The 17,755-nt window shown below is 39.4% G+C and overlaps 2 protein-coding genes across 3 annotated transcripts; both read left to right on the top strand.

Moving 5' to 3' along the window:
- On the top strand, window positions 1–6,939 carry LOC109842759 (triosephosphate isomerase, cytosolic-like). Of its 2 annotated transcripts, XM_020411639.1 has the most exons (10): window positions 1–76; window positions 968–995; window positions 1,373–1,448; window positions 2,311–2,434; window positions 3,203–3,287; window positions 4,290–4,422; window positions 4,969–5,063; window positions 6,136–6,214; window positions 6,360–6,442; window positions 6,687–6,939. In XM_020411639.1, exons 1-10 carry the CDS (start codon window positions 66–68, stop codon window positions 6,732–6,734), a joined length of 762 nt encoding a protein of 253 aa, XP_020267228.1. In that variant the 5' UTR covers window positions 1–65; the 3' UTR covers window positions 6,735–6,939. The 2 variants fall into 2 exon arrangements, with proteins under 2 accessions (XP_020267228.1, XP_020267227.1); XM_020411638.1 differs by lacking the exon at window positions 1–76 and having other exon boundaries at window positions 862–995.
- LOC109842921 (probable serine/threonine-protein kinase PBL10) lies at window positions 9,163–17,535 on the top strand. Its single transcript, XM_020411836.1, has 6 exons — window positions 9,163–9,286; window positions 9,621–9,895; window positions 15,752–15,887; window positions 16,177–16,319; window positions 16,644–16,770; window positions 16,968–17,535. Exons 1-6 carry the CDS (start codon window positions 9,205–9,207, stop codon window positions 17,288–17,290), a joined length of 1,086 nt encoding a protein of 361 aa, XP_020267425.1. The 5' UTR covers window positions 9,163–9,204; the 3' UTR covers window positions 17,291–17,535.

Genomic DNA, 17,755 nt, shown 5'->3' with positions numbered 1-17,755 from the left:
AAAAAAAAAAAGGACGGATCTTGGCGAAGCTTACTCTCTCTTATTCCCCCGATCTAATTCCGATCATGGGCAGAAAATTCTTCGTCGGCAACGTATGTTATGATATCCGAATATTTCGCTGTACATGCATGTAGGGGTGTGCAACGGTCGGTTCGGTTCGGTTTTTACCAAAATTTGAACAACCGAACCGAACCGTCTATAATTCAAAACCGAACCGAACCGTTGCAAGTCGGTTTGGTACGGTTCGGTTCGGTTTGTTCGGTTCTAACTTCATCAAACTTCTTATCAAACAACAAACTGTGTTAAAGAAAAAAAGATATCAACAAAGTAGGAGATTATGAAGCATTAAACACTAATATAATGATATTGTTTTCAACCCATAATGATTCAGAAAATGAGTTTAGGGTTTAAGTCTTTGACTCTTTGGGGACGGGTCGGATAGGTTTGTGATCAGAATGAGTAGTATTGCACTATATTCGGTCGGTTCGGGTTGAAAAATTTTCAAACCGACCCGAACCGCCCTACTCATAAAACCGATTTTTTCGGGTCGGTTCGGTCGGTTTTTTCGGTTTGGACCGAACCATGCTCAGCTCTACATGCATGTTCATAACCATATTAGATATGGATATCTAGGAACCACGCGGATATATGTATATTGTTTCGCATCTCTGGCCCCACCGCATTGAATGGGTCCCACTTCAAAGGTTTTACACATTCATCGCCCATTCCTTGTGCGCTGTTTGTATTTTCTCAGCAGATCCAAAACTCTATTCTCGACTTTTTATGAATCTTGCAGCATAAGCAGGGGTATAATGGTAACTGAGCATTATCAGTTTCTCTTGCTCCTTTATATGTCCAGGCCCATCTCGAGCCTGCGTTACTAACCAAAAAAAAAAAAAAAAGGACGGATCTTGGCGAAGCTTACTCTCTCTTATTCCCCCGATCTAATTCCGATCATGGGCAGAAAATTCTTCGTCGGCGGCAACTGGAAATGCGTAATCCCTCTCTTCAACCTCTAATTACCCGAAACTAGTTTCTAGATCCGATCATTTTCTGATGTATTTCGTTATTCATCGAATTCGATTCCGAACGATCCTAAGCTCAAATAGACGTAATCGATGTTAAAGCGATCACTCTCTAAATCTAATCATTTCTATGAATTCTGTCATGAAATTCGATTTCTTATGATTTTAGGTTCAAATCAATTTAATCGAGCTTAAAGTGATCAATCTCTAGTTTCTTGATATCTGAACCATAAGCATGAGTCATTTAACAGATTGGCCCTCTCTTCATTTTTATTAGCCGATGTTAGTTTCTAGATCTGATCATTTTTATTAATTTTCTTACCAAAATTGCTTCCTTATGATCATAGAATGGAACAGCTGAAGAGGTGAAGAAAATTGTGAAGACGCTGAACGATGCCAAAGTTCCATCGCAGGATGTTGTTGGTAGTATTATTTGTCATTAAAGTCTCAAATATTGGCGCGTAATTGAAAGTTATAATTTTTTTCCCCATGCATTCAAACTATTTCCATGTTGATGTTTTTGAGCTGCTCATTTTGACTGTGATATCATTTCAAATGTAGATTTATGATTTAGGATAATTTTTTGAATGATGGTTCAATTGGGATGGGTTGTTCAGGTAAAAAGGACACCACTAAATGCACCAGCTTGGTGAAATGATAACGTTATAGGTAATTGGGTGAAGAGAACTTTATATAGATCTAAAAGAACTTGGTTGGAAGTAATTAAGAATGATATAACGGTAGTTAACTTAAGCGGAGAAGATCCATAATGAAACTTAATAGAAGAACAAGATTTAGGTAGCTGACCCCAAAAATTGGCAGAATGGCTTTGCTGTTGTGGTATTAAAATGATGGTGCAATTTTCAGTTTTTTCTTTAATTAAAAGTCAATTATCTTCTCCTGCAGAGTTTAACAGTCACCGAATTTATGGAGACTTTAGATCTTGCTTTTATATATCTGCGATCATCCAGCTGGATTATACTCCAGGTTCAATTAGATATTAAGATCAGATCGAATACAGGGCGTTTTGTTTATAATCAGTTTGCCGTTGACCTATGTTTATAGACAGTGGAATACTTGGCACAGTTAGTTGAGGAGCTTAGCATCTTATATCTTGCACAGCATTTTGAATTTCTGGCATCCACCATTTATATGCAACTGTATATTAGCATGAGTTACGTGTGGATAAAGATACATTACTAATTCTGATTGTTGCCTATAACACATCAAAATTTTTAATTAATACCACTTAATCATTTCCCTTGCATATTCATTTCCCTTGCAGAGGTTGTTGTGAGCCCTCCATTTGTCTTTCTTCCGTTGGTGAAGGATTCCCTGCGCTCTGATTTTTATGTCGCTGCACAAAATTGCTGGGTGAAGAAAGGTGGTGCTTACACCGGTGAGGTCAGGTAAGAGCTTATTCAACCAAATAAAAAATAAAAATAAAAAATAAAACAAAAAAGAAAAAGAAAAAGAAAAATAAAAAAAATAAAAAACATTCAATATGGTGGTACATGTTTCATTCTACATGCTAGTTATGTATCATGCTTTCCTATTTTCTAAAAGAATTTTTTTTTAAGCGTGTACTTTCATAACATTGTTATTTAAGGTAGTTATGTATCATGCTTTCCTATTTTCTAAAACATGTTTTTAATTGGGCCGGATCTCTACTTTTCTCACTTCATCCCAAAAATAATCTTACCACGATTGAGTATATATCTAATCATATTCAGTGTTGTGGTTATAATATCTGACTATGTCCCTTTTTGTCAATCCTTATCACTGCGGTATTCATGGAATCTTGGGTAGTAGAACAATACTAACAACATTACTGCTATTTGGAAAAAAGTAAGTGTTGAATTCAATGACCCTTTTTTTTCCTCCAATCAGAGGCCTTGACTTTTTTTTCCTTCTCAATTTGGTTCAATATCCCTTTTTGTTATCAGTTCAAACATCTTACAAATTTAAAACTGAAATACTTTCACTCTTTGTTGTTGCTTGAGCATGTTATCATGAATTTTTTTCCATTGTTTTGATCATTTATGTGATTTTGGTACTTTTCTTGAGCCGTTCTGCTAATCTGGCCTTAATGTTTTCATTTGAGAGTAGTTTCATTTGTTAATAGGATTCCAAAAGGCTAACTTTTTTTCCCGAGTCTGATACATTTTTCCATATAGCGCCGAAATGCTTGTCAATTTGGGAGTTCCTTGGGTTATTCTTGGTCATTCTGAAAGAAGAGCTCTGTTGGCTGAATCAAATGAGGTAATTTCGCAACCTGTATATTTCATATGGAGAGTAAAAAGTAGAAACTGTACAATATACCTGTAGCCTGGAAGACTTGTAAAGCCCTCTTGATGTTAGAATCTAAGTAGTATGATTCCCTATACGACTTAGCTATATGACTTACTTAAGTGTGTTGAAGGTTCGCTATGAACTCTTTTTGACTTTGAACATCAATATTCAAATCCATATATACTGAAAGAAAGAAATAGTCGTGAAGATACTATAACTTCTTTGTTTAAACTCCTATTAGCGCAAACCAGATGCTATTTATGTGCAATAAGTCACATGCTGTTTTGTTATAGACCATACGTTGTTATGTAACAAACTCCTTGTAAATTATTTGGTGCACCCCACTCTAACGTGAGAGTATTGCTTTTCACCCTATGACCAGTAGTAGAGGAATAGCTCAATTGCCTAGCCTTAGCGGAAGCAAGCTCTGTATATTTAATGCTAGTGTTCTATTTTTAATTCATAAAAGAACAGTTAATTATTTATCTGGATTGAACATGTTACCTGTTAATCAGACTCTTTTAACTCTTAGAAAATTTGTGCATAGCTATTGCTTGATTTTTATTTAATACTTCTTTTTAGCAATTGTAATATCTATATCTACTTTGCTTGTTACTTCTACCTTTGTCTTTGAGTTCTACCTAGGTGCATATATTTTTCACCTTTTCCCAATACTTTGTTACTACTAACTACAAAGCGCTACCATTATAGTTGCGCAAAGTAGCACTACTTAGCTGACATTACTACCAGAAACGCAAGTTTTGACAGTAATTGCCTCATTCTTCACCAATTTCCCACATTTTCGAATTTTTATGTGGGTAATAGGTCAGACCAAGCACTTGCTGTAGAAACTATAAACTATTAATTGTCATAAAAGTTTAGCTATTTATCTAATGAAAAAGGGCTGATTATCTTTTCACAGTTGTCTTATATTCATTGTCTTTTGTTTCCCTTCTGTGATTTCTACTGCAGTTTGTTGGTGATAAAGTTGCATATGCACTCTCTCAAGGTCTGAAGGTAATTGCATGTGTTGGTGAGACTCTGGAACAGCGAGAAGCAGGATCAACTATGGATGTTGTTGCTGCACAAACTAAAGCCATTGCTGGTAATATTGTTTTCTGTCATTTACGGCCTCTCCTTGCTGCTATTCCATTTTTGGTTCTTATTTCAGTCACCATGTAACTTCTGCTAACCAGTTTAGACCTGCGTGCAGTTCAAGCTCTTCAGCATAAGCTTTTTCACTACATAAATAAACAACACAAATAAACAATGATCATCACAGAAGCAGATATTTTTAAATCTGCAGTTGAAATCCATTTTAAATTTAGATTTCTAACTGCTGATATTAGCCAGTTCGATGAGGTGTCTATTGAAGTTACAAATGAAGCAAAAATGAAAGTAAAATAGACGAGACTTTTAAAATCAAGATATTAAATATAAAGTCCATTGTTATATACAGATTATTTCAAAATTTTGATGTTTTTACTCAGCTTTTCTGATTTTATAACCTTAATTTGTTTGTTCTGTTGAAGTATCCCCCCTGTACGGAAGTAAAATCCTGTCACAGTCGTATATGTATTCATCTATATCACAGACTTGTTAACTATACTTCTTTCCTGACTAAAGTGTTGTTCACTAAATTCTTTCACAGCTCGGATATCAGACTGGAAGAATGTTGTAGTTGCTTATGAGCCAGTTTGGGCTATTGGAACTGGCAAGGTCGCAACCCCGGCTCAGGCCCAGGAAGTAAGTCCTACAGGAAATTGTACTTGCTTGCTTATTGTTCTCTTTAAACTTATTAATATTTTGCTGAATATACAAAGGTATTGTGCCAACAAGAGCCGACAATTCTGCAAGATTATGCTTGACAAGTTGTATGCTCACACCTTGTTCATAGTATCAGGCTTAGCCATTGTTACATCTAACTCCTGCTATACGGTCAAGTTCCTTACTCAGATGAGCATGCTATCCGTTAAATGCATGCTTGTAATGGCTTCGAATGCAAGATTTCATTTTATTAAAATGTATTATTTCAAAATGAAAATAATAGCTTTCTATAATGTCATTTCATCTATCTATAGGTAAAATACCTTTTCTCAGGCTATAGCTATAATGCATGTCATCTTTCTTTACCTACTTACATTTTCAGCCGATGTAAAATGAGCACAGTGGTATTAATAACAATAATGCACATCCCATCATTGCTCAATGACATTCTTTTTGAGTATGTTCAAGGGCAATCCTTTTGAGTTACTTTAAGTTAACTAATCCCTTTGTTGAACTCCATTCAGAATTTATGTTTTGAAAAGCTTCATATCCCACTCTTCCCCTTCTCTCCCATTCTCCTCCTGACCCACCCTTAAAACAGTTTCTACATTCTACCGGAGTGTAGACCTGTACATGTTTTCTTCTTCCCTAAATATCACAATATGTTATTATTGTAAAAATGATAATGATAAATCTTGTCAAATAAGCTTCATAAAGCTATTATCTTATGTTCATGGATATATGTATGTATGTGTTTTCTTTGAATTTTCTTTGCCATTTATGGATCAATTAATTTCGATTATATTAACCCAGTTATAGCAAGTTTGGCTTTATCTTTCTCATACAGAAAAATCGGAATTAATTTTCATTAATAACCTTAGTATATTTCACTCCTGGTTTATTTGTTCATACTAGGTATCTAAATGATGCATCGAATGATTGTCCATATTGTACATTACTTTTGTAAAGGTGTTTTATGTCCAGTTAGTTGCTAATCTTTTTGTTGCTATGAATTCTTTATTTACCTCTAACTTATTGAAACTTTTGTCAGGTTCATGATGGTCTGAGGAAATGGCTTCACAAGAATGTGAGTGCTGAAGTTGCAGAATCTTGTAGGATCATATATGGAGGTATGTAGATCCCTATACACAGGTTTTACTCACATCAATACAAATGTCTTTCTAATCCCTTACATAGTTATTTGAGGATATTCGTTCACTAAGTGTGTGTTATGCCTCCGAAGCATTTGCGCGATATTGACGCATTGCAATGCAGGTTCTGTAAATGGTGCAAACTGCAAGGAACTAGCAGGCCAGGCTGATGTTGATGGATTTCTTGTTGGTGGGGCTTCTTTGAAGGTATTTATTGTTAATTTTTAAAATTATTAACTTATAATCTTCTCTTGAACGTCGATACCAAACGTCTAGCAAGCTGTTATATCTTAATTACTTTTGGGTCAGTTATAAATAGTCTCACCTCTAGTTTTCCTGTTACCACTGAAGAGCAAAAAAGAAACGATTGAACTACATTTCTTCTGCTTTAATTTTTAGAGACCTTTACAATTTCTTTTTGCCTCACTCTATTGTGTTTGTTTTGCTTCAGCCTGAATTTGTGGACATCATCAATGCTGCCACAGTGAAGTCTGCTTAAGCGATGGCCTGTTTAGAAAGTTTTTGTAAAATCGTCGTGTGGTCTTTAATTCTGCAGTTTTTCATTTTGAAGTTACATACTGTAGTATTTCGCCTGAAACTACGAGTTAAAGCGTACAGAAACAGGCTGCAAGTATCAATAAGGGTGTTTTTCTGTAAACATGCTATTCCCGTGTGAAATTCTTCTATCGAAGGTTTTTCTGTTACTTTTGGTTTCTGCAGAATTAGGATGAATACCTTAGGTTTGAAATCATTAGTTTAATTCTGGTTAAGAACTTCGTCCGAAGAACTTAGTTTATGTCGATATCATGTCGTTTCCTGCTAGCCTGTGACTTGTATACATAATCTTCAGGTTCACAAGCGACCATGATTCTTGATATGTGGGCAGATGACTGTTATTAGCAAGTATTTATAAGCTCTTGCCCACTTTGTGGAGATCATCCTCAAACATGGCAAAAATCTAGCTCACTGAAATTGTGTTAGTAGGAAGTTTACGTGTTCTGCTGATTGAATTGGATGTTTGCTGATTGATGTATACAAGGATTCTCCAGTAAGATCTCAGAACGCTACCACTCGCGCTTATATACCCCCAAAGCTTTCTGCATTTTTAACTTCTGCGTATGTATGTGTGTGTGCATGAGATATTACGCACTAAAATCTTTAATATTCTGAAACTAGCATCTCGTATCATTGTAACTGCTATTAGATCCCTCAATTTCTCTGAGTTGTTTCGAAGTAGTACCTCAATTTCTCTGAGTTGTTTAGTTTAAGTTGGCATGGGATGACCGTTGTACGTTTTTTTAACCGTGTTCGTTTCAATGAAATCAGTTTTCACCATTTTTACATCTTTTTCCGAATCCTCAATTGCTCCCCTGATCTATTTGGTGGCGTAAAATAATAAATAATCATCACTATGCCTGTAACGCCCCGCCCGGGAATCCCGGAGTCGGTACGCTATTAGATCTGATGGACTGACCTCACAAACCACCACATGTCTTTTTCAGCATGTTTTGTCCTCACTCACGCGCTCCCTGGAAAACTTCCCAGGGGGTCACCCATCCTAGAATTTCTCCAGGCCAAGCATGCTTAACTTTGGAGTTTCTAAGAGTCGGGCTCCCGAAAAGAAGATGCATCTTGGTGGTATGAGTATTCCAATCAAATCTATCTACTAATCACATCACCCTCTCAAGGGTTAGGGTATTACAAACTCCCCCACTTAAACTCACAACGTCCTCGTTGTGCCAAATCATATCATCCAAGACCGTACCATCCGTGTGAGATTCTAGAGATGGTTCCTATGGCCTCAAGAGGTGGCTCCCGCCCTCTCGACGTAGCACTTTGCGCCGCATAGCACTTAGCTCTCCGACGTAGCACTTTGCGCCGCATAGCACTTAGCTCTCACAATTCCGGTTGGCTTAGCTCTGATACCATTTGTAACGCCCCGCCCCGGAATCCCGGAATCGGTACACTACTAAATCTGATGGACTGGCCTCACAAACCACCACATGTCTTTTCAGCACGTTTTGTCCTCACTCACGCACTCCCTGGAAAACTTCGCAGGGGGTCACCAATCCTAGAATTTCTCCAGACCAAGCACGCTTAACTTTGGAGTTTCTAAGAGTTGGGTTCCCGAAAAGAAGATGCATCTTGGTGGTATGAGTATTCCAATCAAATCTATCAATACTAATCACATCACCCTCTCAAGGGTTAGGGTATTACAATGCCACTAGGGTTAGCACGATGGGCGGGCGGAGATTTCAATGAAGCGACAAATTTGAAACAACTTATAATATTTGAGAGCCCTATAGTAATTTCAATGATTTCAAGATTTAATTTTAACATATTCAAGTTTAAAAGGAATAATGTCCAAAGACCCTTCTTAAGTTTGATACCCCTAAAGTCAAAGTGCCCCTAATTTCACCCCCCCAAAAAAACTTTGACATCCGAAAATGACTTAATACGGGCTATATAAACTTAAATTATTTTGAACTTTAGGCCTTTTTTTGGGCAAAACCAATTCCAAAAGCACCAAAGTTAAAGGTGGAGTAAGTAAACTTTGGCCCTTGGGCATTTATAACCCTTCGAAAAAATAGAATGTAAAACTACAACAAATCTAATCCGGAATTGCTTAAAAAAAATTAGCCACTAATCTTTCCTAATACGTATTTCAATTTTGAAAGCATCAAACACTTAAGTTATGTAAAAACCTTGAGTAATGTTTTCTAATAAATACTTCTTTGAAGAACTTACCTAACTTCAAACAAATCCAGCATTCTCAAACTTATCCTATGCCGTAACAATATCCAGAAGCATTTCGCGTGGTTTTAAATAATATCCCAATCAAAACAAACTAACGGCATCTCAAGCATTCTATTCGGAATCTATTAGTTTTAGTAGTTACAAACTAAAAGCCTAAAAGGATCCATTAACCTAATCAGTCTCACGTTTTCAAATTTTTTGTGTTTTCTCTAATGGGAAACTGCTTAAGATCTCACGCTGAGACGGAGCTCGCGGCTGAAGAGAAGAACCCGTGGCCTATCATCGATGTATATGGTGAGCGTTTAATGATTCGTGAACCACATTTGTATTAGTTTTCTGTTGTTGACTGGTGTGTTACAGATGCGATACACATTCAAACCGTTACCCATGATACATGCATGTATGATCTGAAATGTAGAAAACAGAATGTATGTCACGTCAAAAAATTTGCCCTTCGAGACCTTAGAGGAGGGAGACACCAATCCCCGTTGACTCTAAAATCTAAGTTAACAGTGTCTGATGGGTCCCTTAAAAATTTTATATTTGAAAATCACTATAAGTAACACACCAGTCTCTATTCACTCTGAAATTTTATATTTGAAAATATTAAGATGTTGTTTGGATGCAGATACGAAAGGACAACCTTCACCAGCAGAGAATGAAGCCAAGGACAGGGAAGAGATCATCCCACGACCATGTTTGAAAAGCTACAGCTTTAACGAGCTTAAAATCGCCACCGGGGGTTTTCGCAAAGACCACGAATTAGGAGAAGGTGGATTTGGCCCGGTCTATATGGGCTGGGTCCATGAACACTCACTGGAACCCGTTAGACCCGGATCCGGTATGGCTGTCGCAATTAAGATGCTTAGACAAGAAGGCTTTCAGGGTTATAAACAATGGGAGGTTAGCATCGTCTAATTAATCATCTTACTTATTATTTGTTGGGAATTTAACGCCTAAATCCCTAATGCAACAGAAACGCAGAATAGAAAAAGTACACCAAGATTTACGAGGTTCGGCAACTGCCTACGTCCTCGGGAGCCACACAGTCAATTTCTTATTAATCAAACAAGAAATTACAAATCAAGAGCAGATCCCAAACTGAGATCTCTCAAATGAACATTGTAGCTACAGTGTTAATAATTAAAGAGAATAATCCCTTTCAAATATCTCTCTCTCTCTCTCTCTAAATCCTTTCTTAATCTCCCCTCAAGATTCTGTTGAGAGCTGGTGATGAAAACCAAAATCCCTGCTACGATTTCAAGGTTGGAGAAGAGGAACGCTGCTGCGTTATTGTGTCGCCGCCAGAGAAAGATTAGGGGAGAAGAAAAACACAAACCCTAGATCATCGGGGTTTGCTTTTATAGGCGAACATGACAGACTGACGACATCCTGTCGCCAGCCACGCGAGCGTCCAAGCTTGACGCGAGGGTCGGAGCGCTTGGACGCGAACGTCGGAGCTTGGACGCGAGGGTCGGTGTCCCAAACGCGAGGGTCGGTGTCCCAAACGCGAGGGTCAGATCCAAAAACGCGAGGGTCGCGTTGCCCACACGCCGAGGTCGGGAATCGCCAAAATTCGAGCTCGCCTGCTCGAGCTTCACTTGGAGCTTTCGCCGTCGACTTCACCTGAGTCGACACCCACGCTCGCCTGTGTGGTTCTCAAGCTCGTCGGAGCTCCTCGTCGGAATTGAGGTTTGATCTACACTCCATTCTAACAATCTCCCACTTGGAGATTAAACCTCCATCAACAGGCTATATATCAAGCTCCTCTCCTGTGTGGCTCCGCCCTCTTCATCTATGCATGAAGGCCAACTGAAGTTGCGCACAACTTCAGTTTCTGAACGGTCACCGTCTTTGTTAACATGTCTGCTGGATTCTTACTTCCTGGAATCTTTTCCAGATTCAACACGTCATCTTCCAACAGGGATCTGATGAAGTGATACCGAAGCCCAATATGCTTCGTTCTAGAATGAAATGTTGAATTCTTCGCCAAGTGTATCGCACTCTGGCTATCACTGTGCAAAACATTCTTCTCCTGTTTGAATCCCAACTCTGTCAATAAGCCCTGAAGCCATATCATCTCTTTACTGGCTTCAGTCACTGCAACATACTCAACTTCTGTAGTGGATAGGGTAACGATCTTCTGTACCTGTGACATCCAACTAACAGCTATAGTTCCAACGGTGAATACATAGCCGGTGGTGCTTCTTCGGTGATCAACTTCACCGCCGAAGTCTGCATCTACGTACCCTTGCACTTCCACCTCTCCCTTACCAAAGTGCAAACACTTCTGTGTGGTGCCTCGTAGATATCTCAGAATCCACTTGACCGCTTCCCAATGAGCTTTTCCTGGAGATTCGACATAAACCGACTGACCACTCCCACTGCATGACCAATATCTGGTCTCGTACAGACCATTGCGTACATCAAACTTCCGATAGCTGAGGAGTAAGGAACCTGAGCCATACCCTCTTTCTCTTATTCTGACTGAGGAGACTGATCCTTCGATAGACGAAAATGGCTGGCCAAGGGTGTGCTCACAGGCTTGGCGTCGCCCATGTTGAATCTCTGCAAAACACGGTTGATGTACTCCATCTGAGATAACTGCAAGAGACCTCTCTTCTTATCTCTCGTGATTTGCATTCCAAGGATCTTTTTCGCTGGACCCAAGTCCTTCATGTCAAACTCCTTTGACAGCTGCTGCTTCAAACTCTTGATATCCTTCATATCTACTCCTACAACTAACATATCATCAACATACAGGAGTAGGATGATATAACTGGACTGCTATCTTTTGAAGTAGCAACAGTGGTTGGCGTTGTACTTCTGGAAACCTTCCTTATGCATAAAGCCGTCAAACTTTCTGTACCACTGTCTTGGGGCTTGTTTCAGGCCATACAAGCTCTTCTTGAGTCTGCACACCAGGTTCTTCTTCTTTTCTTCTGAGAAACCTTCTGGCTGGTGCATGTATATCTCCTCTTCTAGATCTCCGTGAAGAAACGCCGTCTTCACGTCTAACTGCTCGAGATGAAGATCTTCAATTGCTACAATACTCATCACGGTCCTGATAGTATTTAGCTTCACCACGGGAGCGAAAATATCGGTGTAGTCAATTCCTTCCTTCTGCTGGAAACCTTTGACAACCAGTCGGGCTTTATATCTTCGATCTGGAACCATCCTGCTCCTCTTTCACCCGATACACCCATTTGTTGTGGAGTGCCTTCTTACCCGTAGGCAACTCAGCTAGTTCCCACGTCTGGTTTGATATGAGAGACTTCATCTCATCTTTCATGGCAAGCTCCCACTTGGTCACATCTCCACGCTGACAAGCTTCATCATAGCTTTCAGGCTCCCCACCATCTGTCAACAACAGATAGTTCATGTATCTCCTTAGCTTTCAGGCTCCCCACCATCTGTCAACAACAGATAGTTCATGTATCTCCTGTTGGGTACAGGAGGATGAGAAAATCTTCTTAATATCGGAGCTGGTGCATCGGGCTCTTGCGCACCATCTTGTCTAACAGGCTCTTCTGGCTGAGGACCCTCTGCATTGGGTTCTTCCGAGAGGTTACTCGGGACATCATCTGTATCTAAAAATATTGACTCGCTCTCTGAGTCATCTGTCTTGTGCATGTCCTTGTACATCACCTTCTCGTTGAATATCACATCTCTGGTATTCTGTGCTCCAATGGAACCGATGGACCTCGGTTGATCAAGTAAGCTGCTGTGTTGACCGCTTCTGCCCAGAATTGATTCGGTAGGTCTGACTGTACCCGAATGCTTCTGTCTCTCTCCGTCAATGTTCGGTTCATCCGCTCAGCTACATCATTTTGCTGAGGCGTGCCGGGCACGGTTCTCTCCATTCTGATCCCGTGCTCATAGCAGAACTTCTTAAATCCGGTGTCTTCATATTCACCGCTATTGTCGGTCCTGAGCTTCTTTATTCTCAGACCGGTCTCATTCTCGACCATAGCTTTCCATCTCCTGAAAGCCTCAAATACTTCTGACTTATGCTTCAGAAAGTAGACCCATACTTTCCGAGAGTGATCATCGATAAAAGTCACGAAGTAGTGTTTTCCACCAATGGACGCGGTGGTTGTTGGTCCCCACACATCTGAGTGAACGAGCTCTAGCTTCTCTTTCCTGGGGGTTCTGCCACTTGTCTGAAAGCTGACTCTCTTCTGCTTTTCAAGTATACATTCTTTACACATATCCATCTCCACTGACTGCAGTCCTGGGAGTTTTCCCTTTGTGTGCATGTTTTTCATCCCATTTTCACTCATATGACCGAGTCTCTGGTGCCACAACTTTGAAGTTTCATTGCCTACTGCAACTGAGATTAAACAACGTGCACCTGCTGTCATATATAGGGTACCAGTCTTCCTACCTCGGGCAATCGTCATTGCGCCCTTTGAGATCTTCCAATCATCTCCATGGAAGGTCGTGGTATATCCTTCGCCAGCCAACTGGCCTACAGATATTAAGTTCTTTCTTAGGTCGGGAATATGTCTGACATCCTTCAGCTCCCATACTGACCCGTTCAACTTAATTTTCACTACGCCTTTGCCCACAATAGCACATGGTTGATCATCACCAAGATATACATATCCAAGATTTCCGGGAACATACTTCTCGAAGAATTCTTTCTGAGAGGTAGCATGGAACGACGCTCCTGAATCTAACACCCAAGATTCCTCCTTGCTCTCCAAAGAGCATATCAATGCGTCGTCTCCTCCTGAAGTGGAAGTGACATTCACCTCTGCCTTCGCCTCCTTCTCTTTTGTGCACTCTTGCACTGATTCTTATAATGTCTGGTCTTTCCACAATTCCAACACTCGATAGCCTTCGAGCTGTTGTTTGGATTCCTTGACTTGGATCTCCTGTCCTTTGATCTACCTCTGAAGTTTGATTTTCCTCGTCCGTTTCCTCTGGTTGAATTTCTACCTCTTGACTCTGTATGCAATACTGAAGAGGTTGTAGCTTCACCCGTCTCTCTCCGTCAGATCTCCTCACTGAGAACCAGATCACGAACGTCGTCAAACTTCAACTTGTTATTTCCCGACGAGCTACTCACTGCCGTGACTGTAGCGTTCCAACTCTCTGGTAGGGAAGACAACAGTATCAACGCCCGAACTTCCTCATCAAACTCAATCTCAACTGAACTCAATTGGGTTGTAACCGTATTAAGTTCATTGAGGTGTTGTGCTACTGACGCGCCTTCCATCATTTTCAGATTGAATAACCGCCGCATCAAATGAACTTTGTTCGCGGCTGATGGCTTCTTATACATGTTTGAGAGTACTGCCATAAGACCTGTCGTGGTCTTCTCCTTCGCTACGTTGAACGTAACATTGCGAGTCAACGTCAATCTGATAACTCCGAGGGCTTGTCTATCTAGAAGGTTCCGCTCATCTGCCTTCATAGAATCCGGCTTCTTCCCTGATAGTGGTTGATACAGATTTTTCTGATACAGATAATCCTCTATCTGCATTTTCTAGAATCCGAAATCTGTTCCATCAAATTTCTCAAGTCTTATTTTTCCTTCATCTGCGGCCATGGCTCCCACTTGAATCTGACTTCCTCTAGATCGTTTCACGCTCTGATACCAGTTGTTGGGAATTTAACGCCTAAATCCCTAATACAACAGAAACGCAGAATAGAAAAAGTACACCAAGATTTACGAGGTTCGGTAACTGCCTACGTCCTCGGGAGCCACACAGTCAATTTCTTATTAATCAAACAAGAAATTACAAATCAAGAGCAGATCCCAAACTGAGATCTCTCAAATGAACACTGTAGCTACAGTGTTAATAATTAAAGAGAATAATCCCTTTCAAATATCTCTCTCTCTCTCTCTCTCTAAATCCTTTCTTAATCTCCTCTCAAGATTCTGTTGAGAGCTGAAGATGAAAACCAAAATCACTGCTGCGATTTTAGGGCAGTCCGCCGCCGCCAGAGAGAAAATCGGAAGAAGGGGGAAAAGCACAGCGGACGTCGGAGTGCGGACGCGAGGGTCGGAGCTTGGACGCGAGGGTCGGTGTCCCAAACGCGAGGGTCGGTGTCCCAAACGCGAGGGTTGATGTCCCAAACGCGAGGGTCGGATCCAAAAACGCGAGGGTCGCGTTGCCCACACGCCGAGGTCGGGAATCGCCAAAATTCGAACTCGCCTGCTCGAGCTTCACCTGGAGCTTTCGCCGTCGACTTCGCCTGAGTCGACGCCCACGCTCGCCTGTGTGGTTCTCAAGCTCGTCGGAGCTTCGCCGGAGCTCCTCGTCAGAATTGAGATTTGATCTACACTCCATTCTAACATTATTCACGATAGTTATCGTTAAATGCATGGTTTTCCATTTAATATTCTTTTTGATAAATTGAGATAGCATAACTATTTTTATTAGAGAAAAATATCACAAGCTCTCAATTCTGCAGCGGAAGCTTGTCAAAAAACACCTAATTGATATATGGATAACCGATAACATAAATTTATGATTGACATTATTCATCACATTCCAAATAACTTTAAATGCATATGATGATAAATTTAGATATGTTTAAGACCTGTAGATATGAATCGAAACTACTTGCTACATTAATTTTACAGTGTACTTAAGAGCCATCCATTTTTGTAAACACTGATCACATAATACAATGATGAGAAGTATCTAAATGTTAATGCATGACAAGAATCTTATTTTATCATTTTCTATGCATATAGTGTCACCTTCTTCAATGTTATAAACTGAAATGTGTTTGAATTTGTAGGCAGAAGTTAAGTATTTAGGCAAAGTGAATCATCCCAATCTTGTAAAGCTTATTGGATACTGTTCAGAGAATGATCAAAGGCTTCTAGTATATGAGTACATGCCTCGAGGGAGCTTAGAAGATCATCTTTATGATGGTATGTTCTTTTCTATTATATTTTAGACTAATTAATTGCACATAGGCCCTTTTTCTAACTTGAGCGAAATTTCGGCAGATATTGTTACACATGGGTGACTTTAGTGAGTCTATTTGAGGGTAGATGAGAAACAATAATTCACTTAAGAGAGTCTGTGTTCAAAAATGAAACTACGAGGGCAGTAAGTTTAGAACAACAGCCAAAAGGGGTTTATGTGCAATTGACCCTTATTTTTCCTACCCAATGTGATTTATTGATTGTAATGTTTTGTTTTTTCTTGGTGATGTAGATGATCCGAACACCCAACCGCTTTCATGGAGCCGTCGGTTGAATATTGCTCTTGGTGCTGCAAGAGGACTTGCTTATTTGCATCAGCCTGATATTAAAATTATACACCGCGATTTCAAGACATCTAACATTCTACTTGATGTGGTACGTGTTATTTGAGTAGAGATAATTTGCCCAGATTTGCCAGAAACCTTCTAATCTACCATAATTTTTTGACGTTAGATGACATTTTCAAAAGTTTTTAGTGTTGTCTCAAAATGAGCAAAATTTTTGGGGGATATAGTATATATATACCTTGCACATGATAGCCCCAACTAACTGACATTCACAATATCAGTCGACCACAAGATCCACAAATATCAAAGATAACGGATTACAAGTTGTTATCAGTATATAATACATGAGCATATTTGCAATTAACCCATTTTCTTCTTGTTTCTTTTGTTTGAATTTTTCATGTATTTACAGGATTTCAACACTAAGCTTTCCGACTTCGGATTGGTTATAGAAGGTCCAAACAATGATAAGACACACCTCTCGCTCTCTAGAGTTTTTGGGACATACGGATACGTAGATCCTATGTACATGAACACATGTATTTCCGCTAAAACTCTATATATATTCTGATTTTTAATTTGGTCAAATGAGCTATCAAGAGATAAACTAGTTGTGTAACTCATTCTGCTAGTCATTTATCTACTCATCTGTATTTTGACATCCCTATATTAGTAAATGAGGTGACAGACTGACAGTTCATGCCCAGTATCTATTAATATACAATTTTACATGTAGGTAAATTGACAGCAAAGAGTGATGTGTATGGATTCGGTGTCGTCCTTCTAGAGATATTATCGGGGCGACGTGCCCTAGATTGTAGCAAGCCAAGGGCGGAACATGAATTGGTGAAATGGGCAATGCCTTATTTTAAAAATAAGTTGCATTTTTTGAATATTGTTATGGATAAGAGGATATATGGGCAATATTCACAAAATGAAGCATTAAAGGTTGCTCAAATTGCAGGACTTTGTTTGTCATACGATCGTAAGCAGAGGCCTAATATGAGTGATGTGGTGACTGCATTAGAATTTATTCAGGGGGGTGAAGGATCAAGTTGAGATATTTTCTTTTCCCCCTCTAATTCTAAGTTTCCGTAATTAGAGTTTCCAGATTCGTATATCGAATAATACGTTGGATATTAGGATGTATTGCATTTTTGTTAGGTTTTTTCATCTTTTTGTTAGATCTTATTCATGCTTTTCCTTTATTGGAGTTCACAGCCAAAGTTTGAAAAATAGGCTACTCATTTTTTTTTCCTCTTTGGTTTTTCTAATGCGTGTTAATGGACACTTGTCAAGAAATGAAAGAGATAAAGAGAAATGAATGGTAAAATATCTTTCCAATTTGTATTAATTTGTCTCATTATCTCTCATTTCTTTCTGTCTCTCATCTCTTAATGGGTGCCCATGGGCACCCATTAGAGAAAACCCTTTTTCTTTTTGATTTCATATCAATTATTAGAATTATGTCTTTTTTGTTGCCGCCTAATCAAGCGAACCTCTAGTTAGAGCCTGTTTCATTCG

Source organism: Asparagus officinalis, chromosome 5 (assembly GCF_001876935.1).
Source record: "Asparagus officinalis chromosome 5, Aspof.V1, whole genome shotgun sequence".
Classification (NCBI taxonomy): Eukaryota; Viridiplantae; Streptophyta; class Magnoliopsida; order Asparagales; family Asparagaceae; genus Asparagus; species Asparagus officinalis.
The sequence above is the reverse complement of the archived record's forward strand: the minus strand, read 5'-3'. Positions and strand labels throughout refer to the sequence as shown.

What these genes read in the sequence shown, in the direction of transcription:
- LOC109842921 (XM_020411836.1), top strand. Translation starts at nt 9,205, where the DNA reads ATGGGAAACTGCTTAAGATCTCACGCTGAGACGGAGCTCGCGGCTGAA. An exon ending in AGGGTTATAAACAATGGGAG is followed by an intron (nt 9,896 to 15,751) that starts GTTAGCATCGTC and finishes TTGAATTTGTAG; the next exon opens with GCAGAAGTTAAGTATTTAGG. An exon ending in CTAACATTCTACTTGATGTG is followed by an intron (nt 16,320 to 16,643) that starts GTACGTGTTATT and finishes ATGTATTTACAG; the next exon opens with GATTTCAACACTAAGCTTTC.
- LOC109842759 (XM_020411639.1), top strand. An exon ending in GCTTACACCGGTGAGGTCAG is followed by an intron (nt 2,435 to 3,202) that starts GTAAGAGCTTAT and finishes TTTTCCATATAG; the next exon opens with CGCCGAAATGCTTGTCAATT. An exon ending in CCCCGGCTCAGGCCCAGGAA is followed by an intron (nt 5,064 to 6,135) that starts GTAAGTCCTACA and finishes AACTTTTGTCAG; the next exon opens with GTTCATGATGGTCTGAGGAA.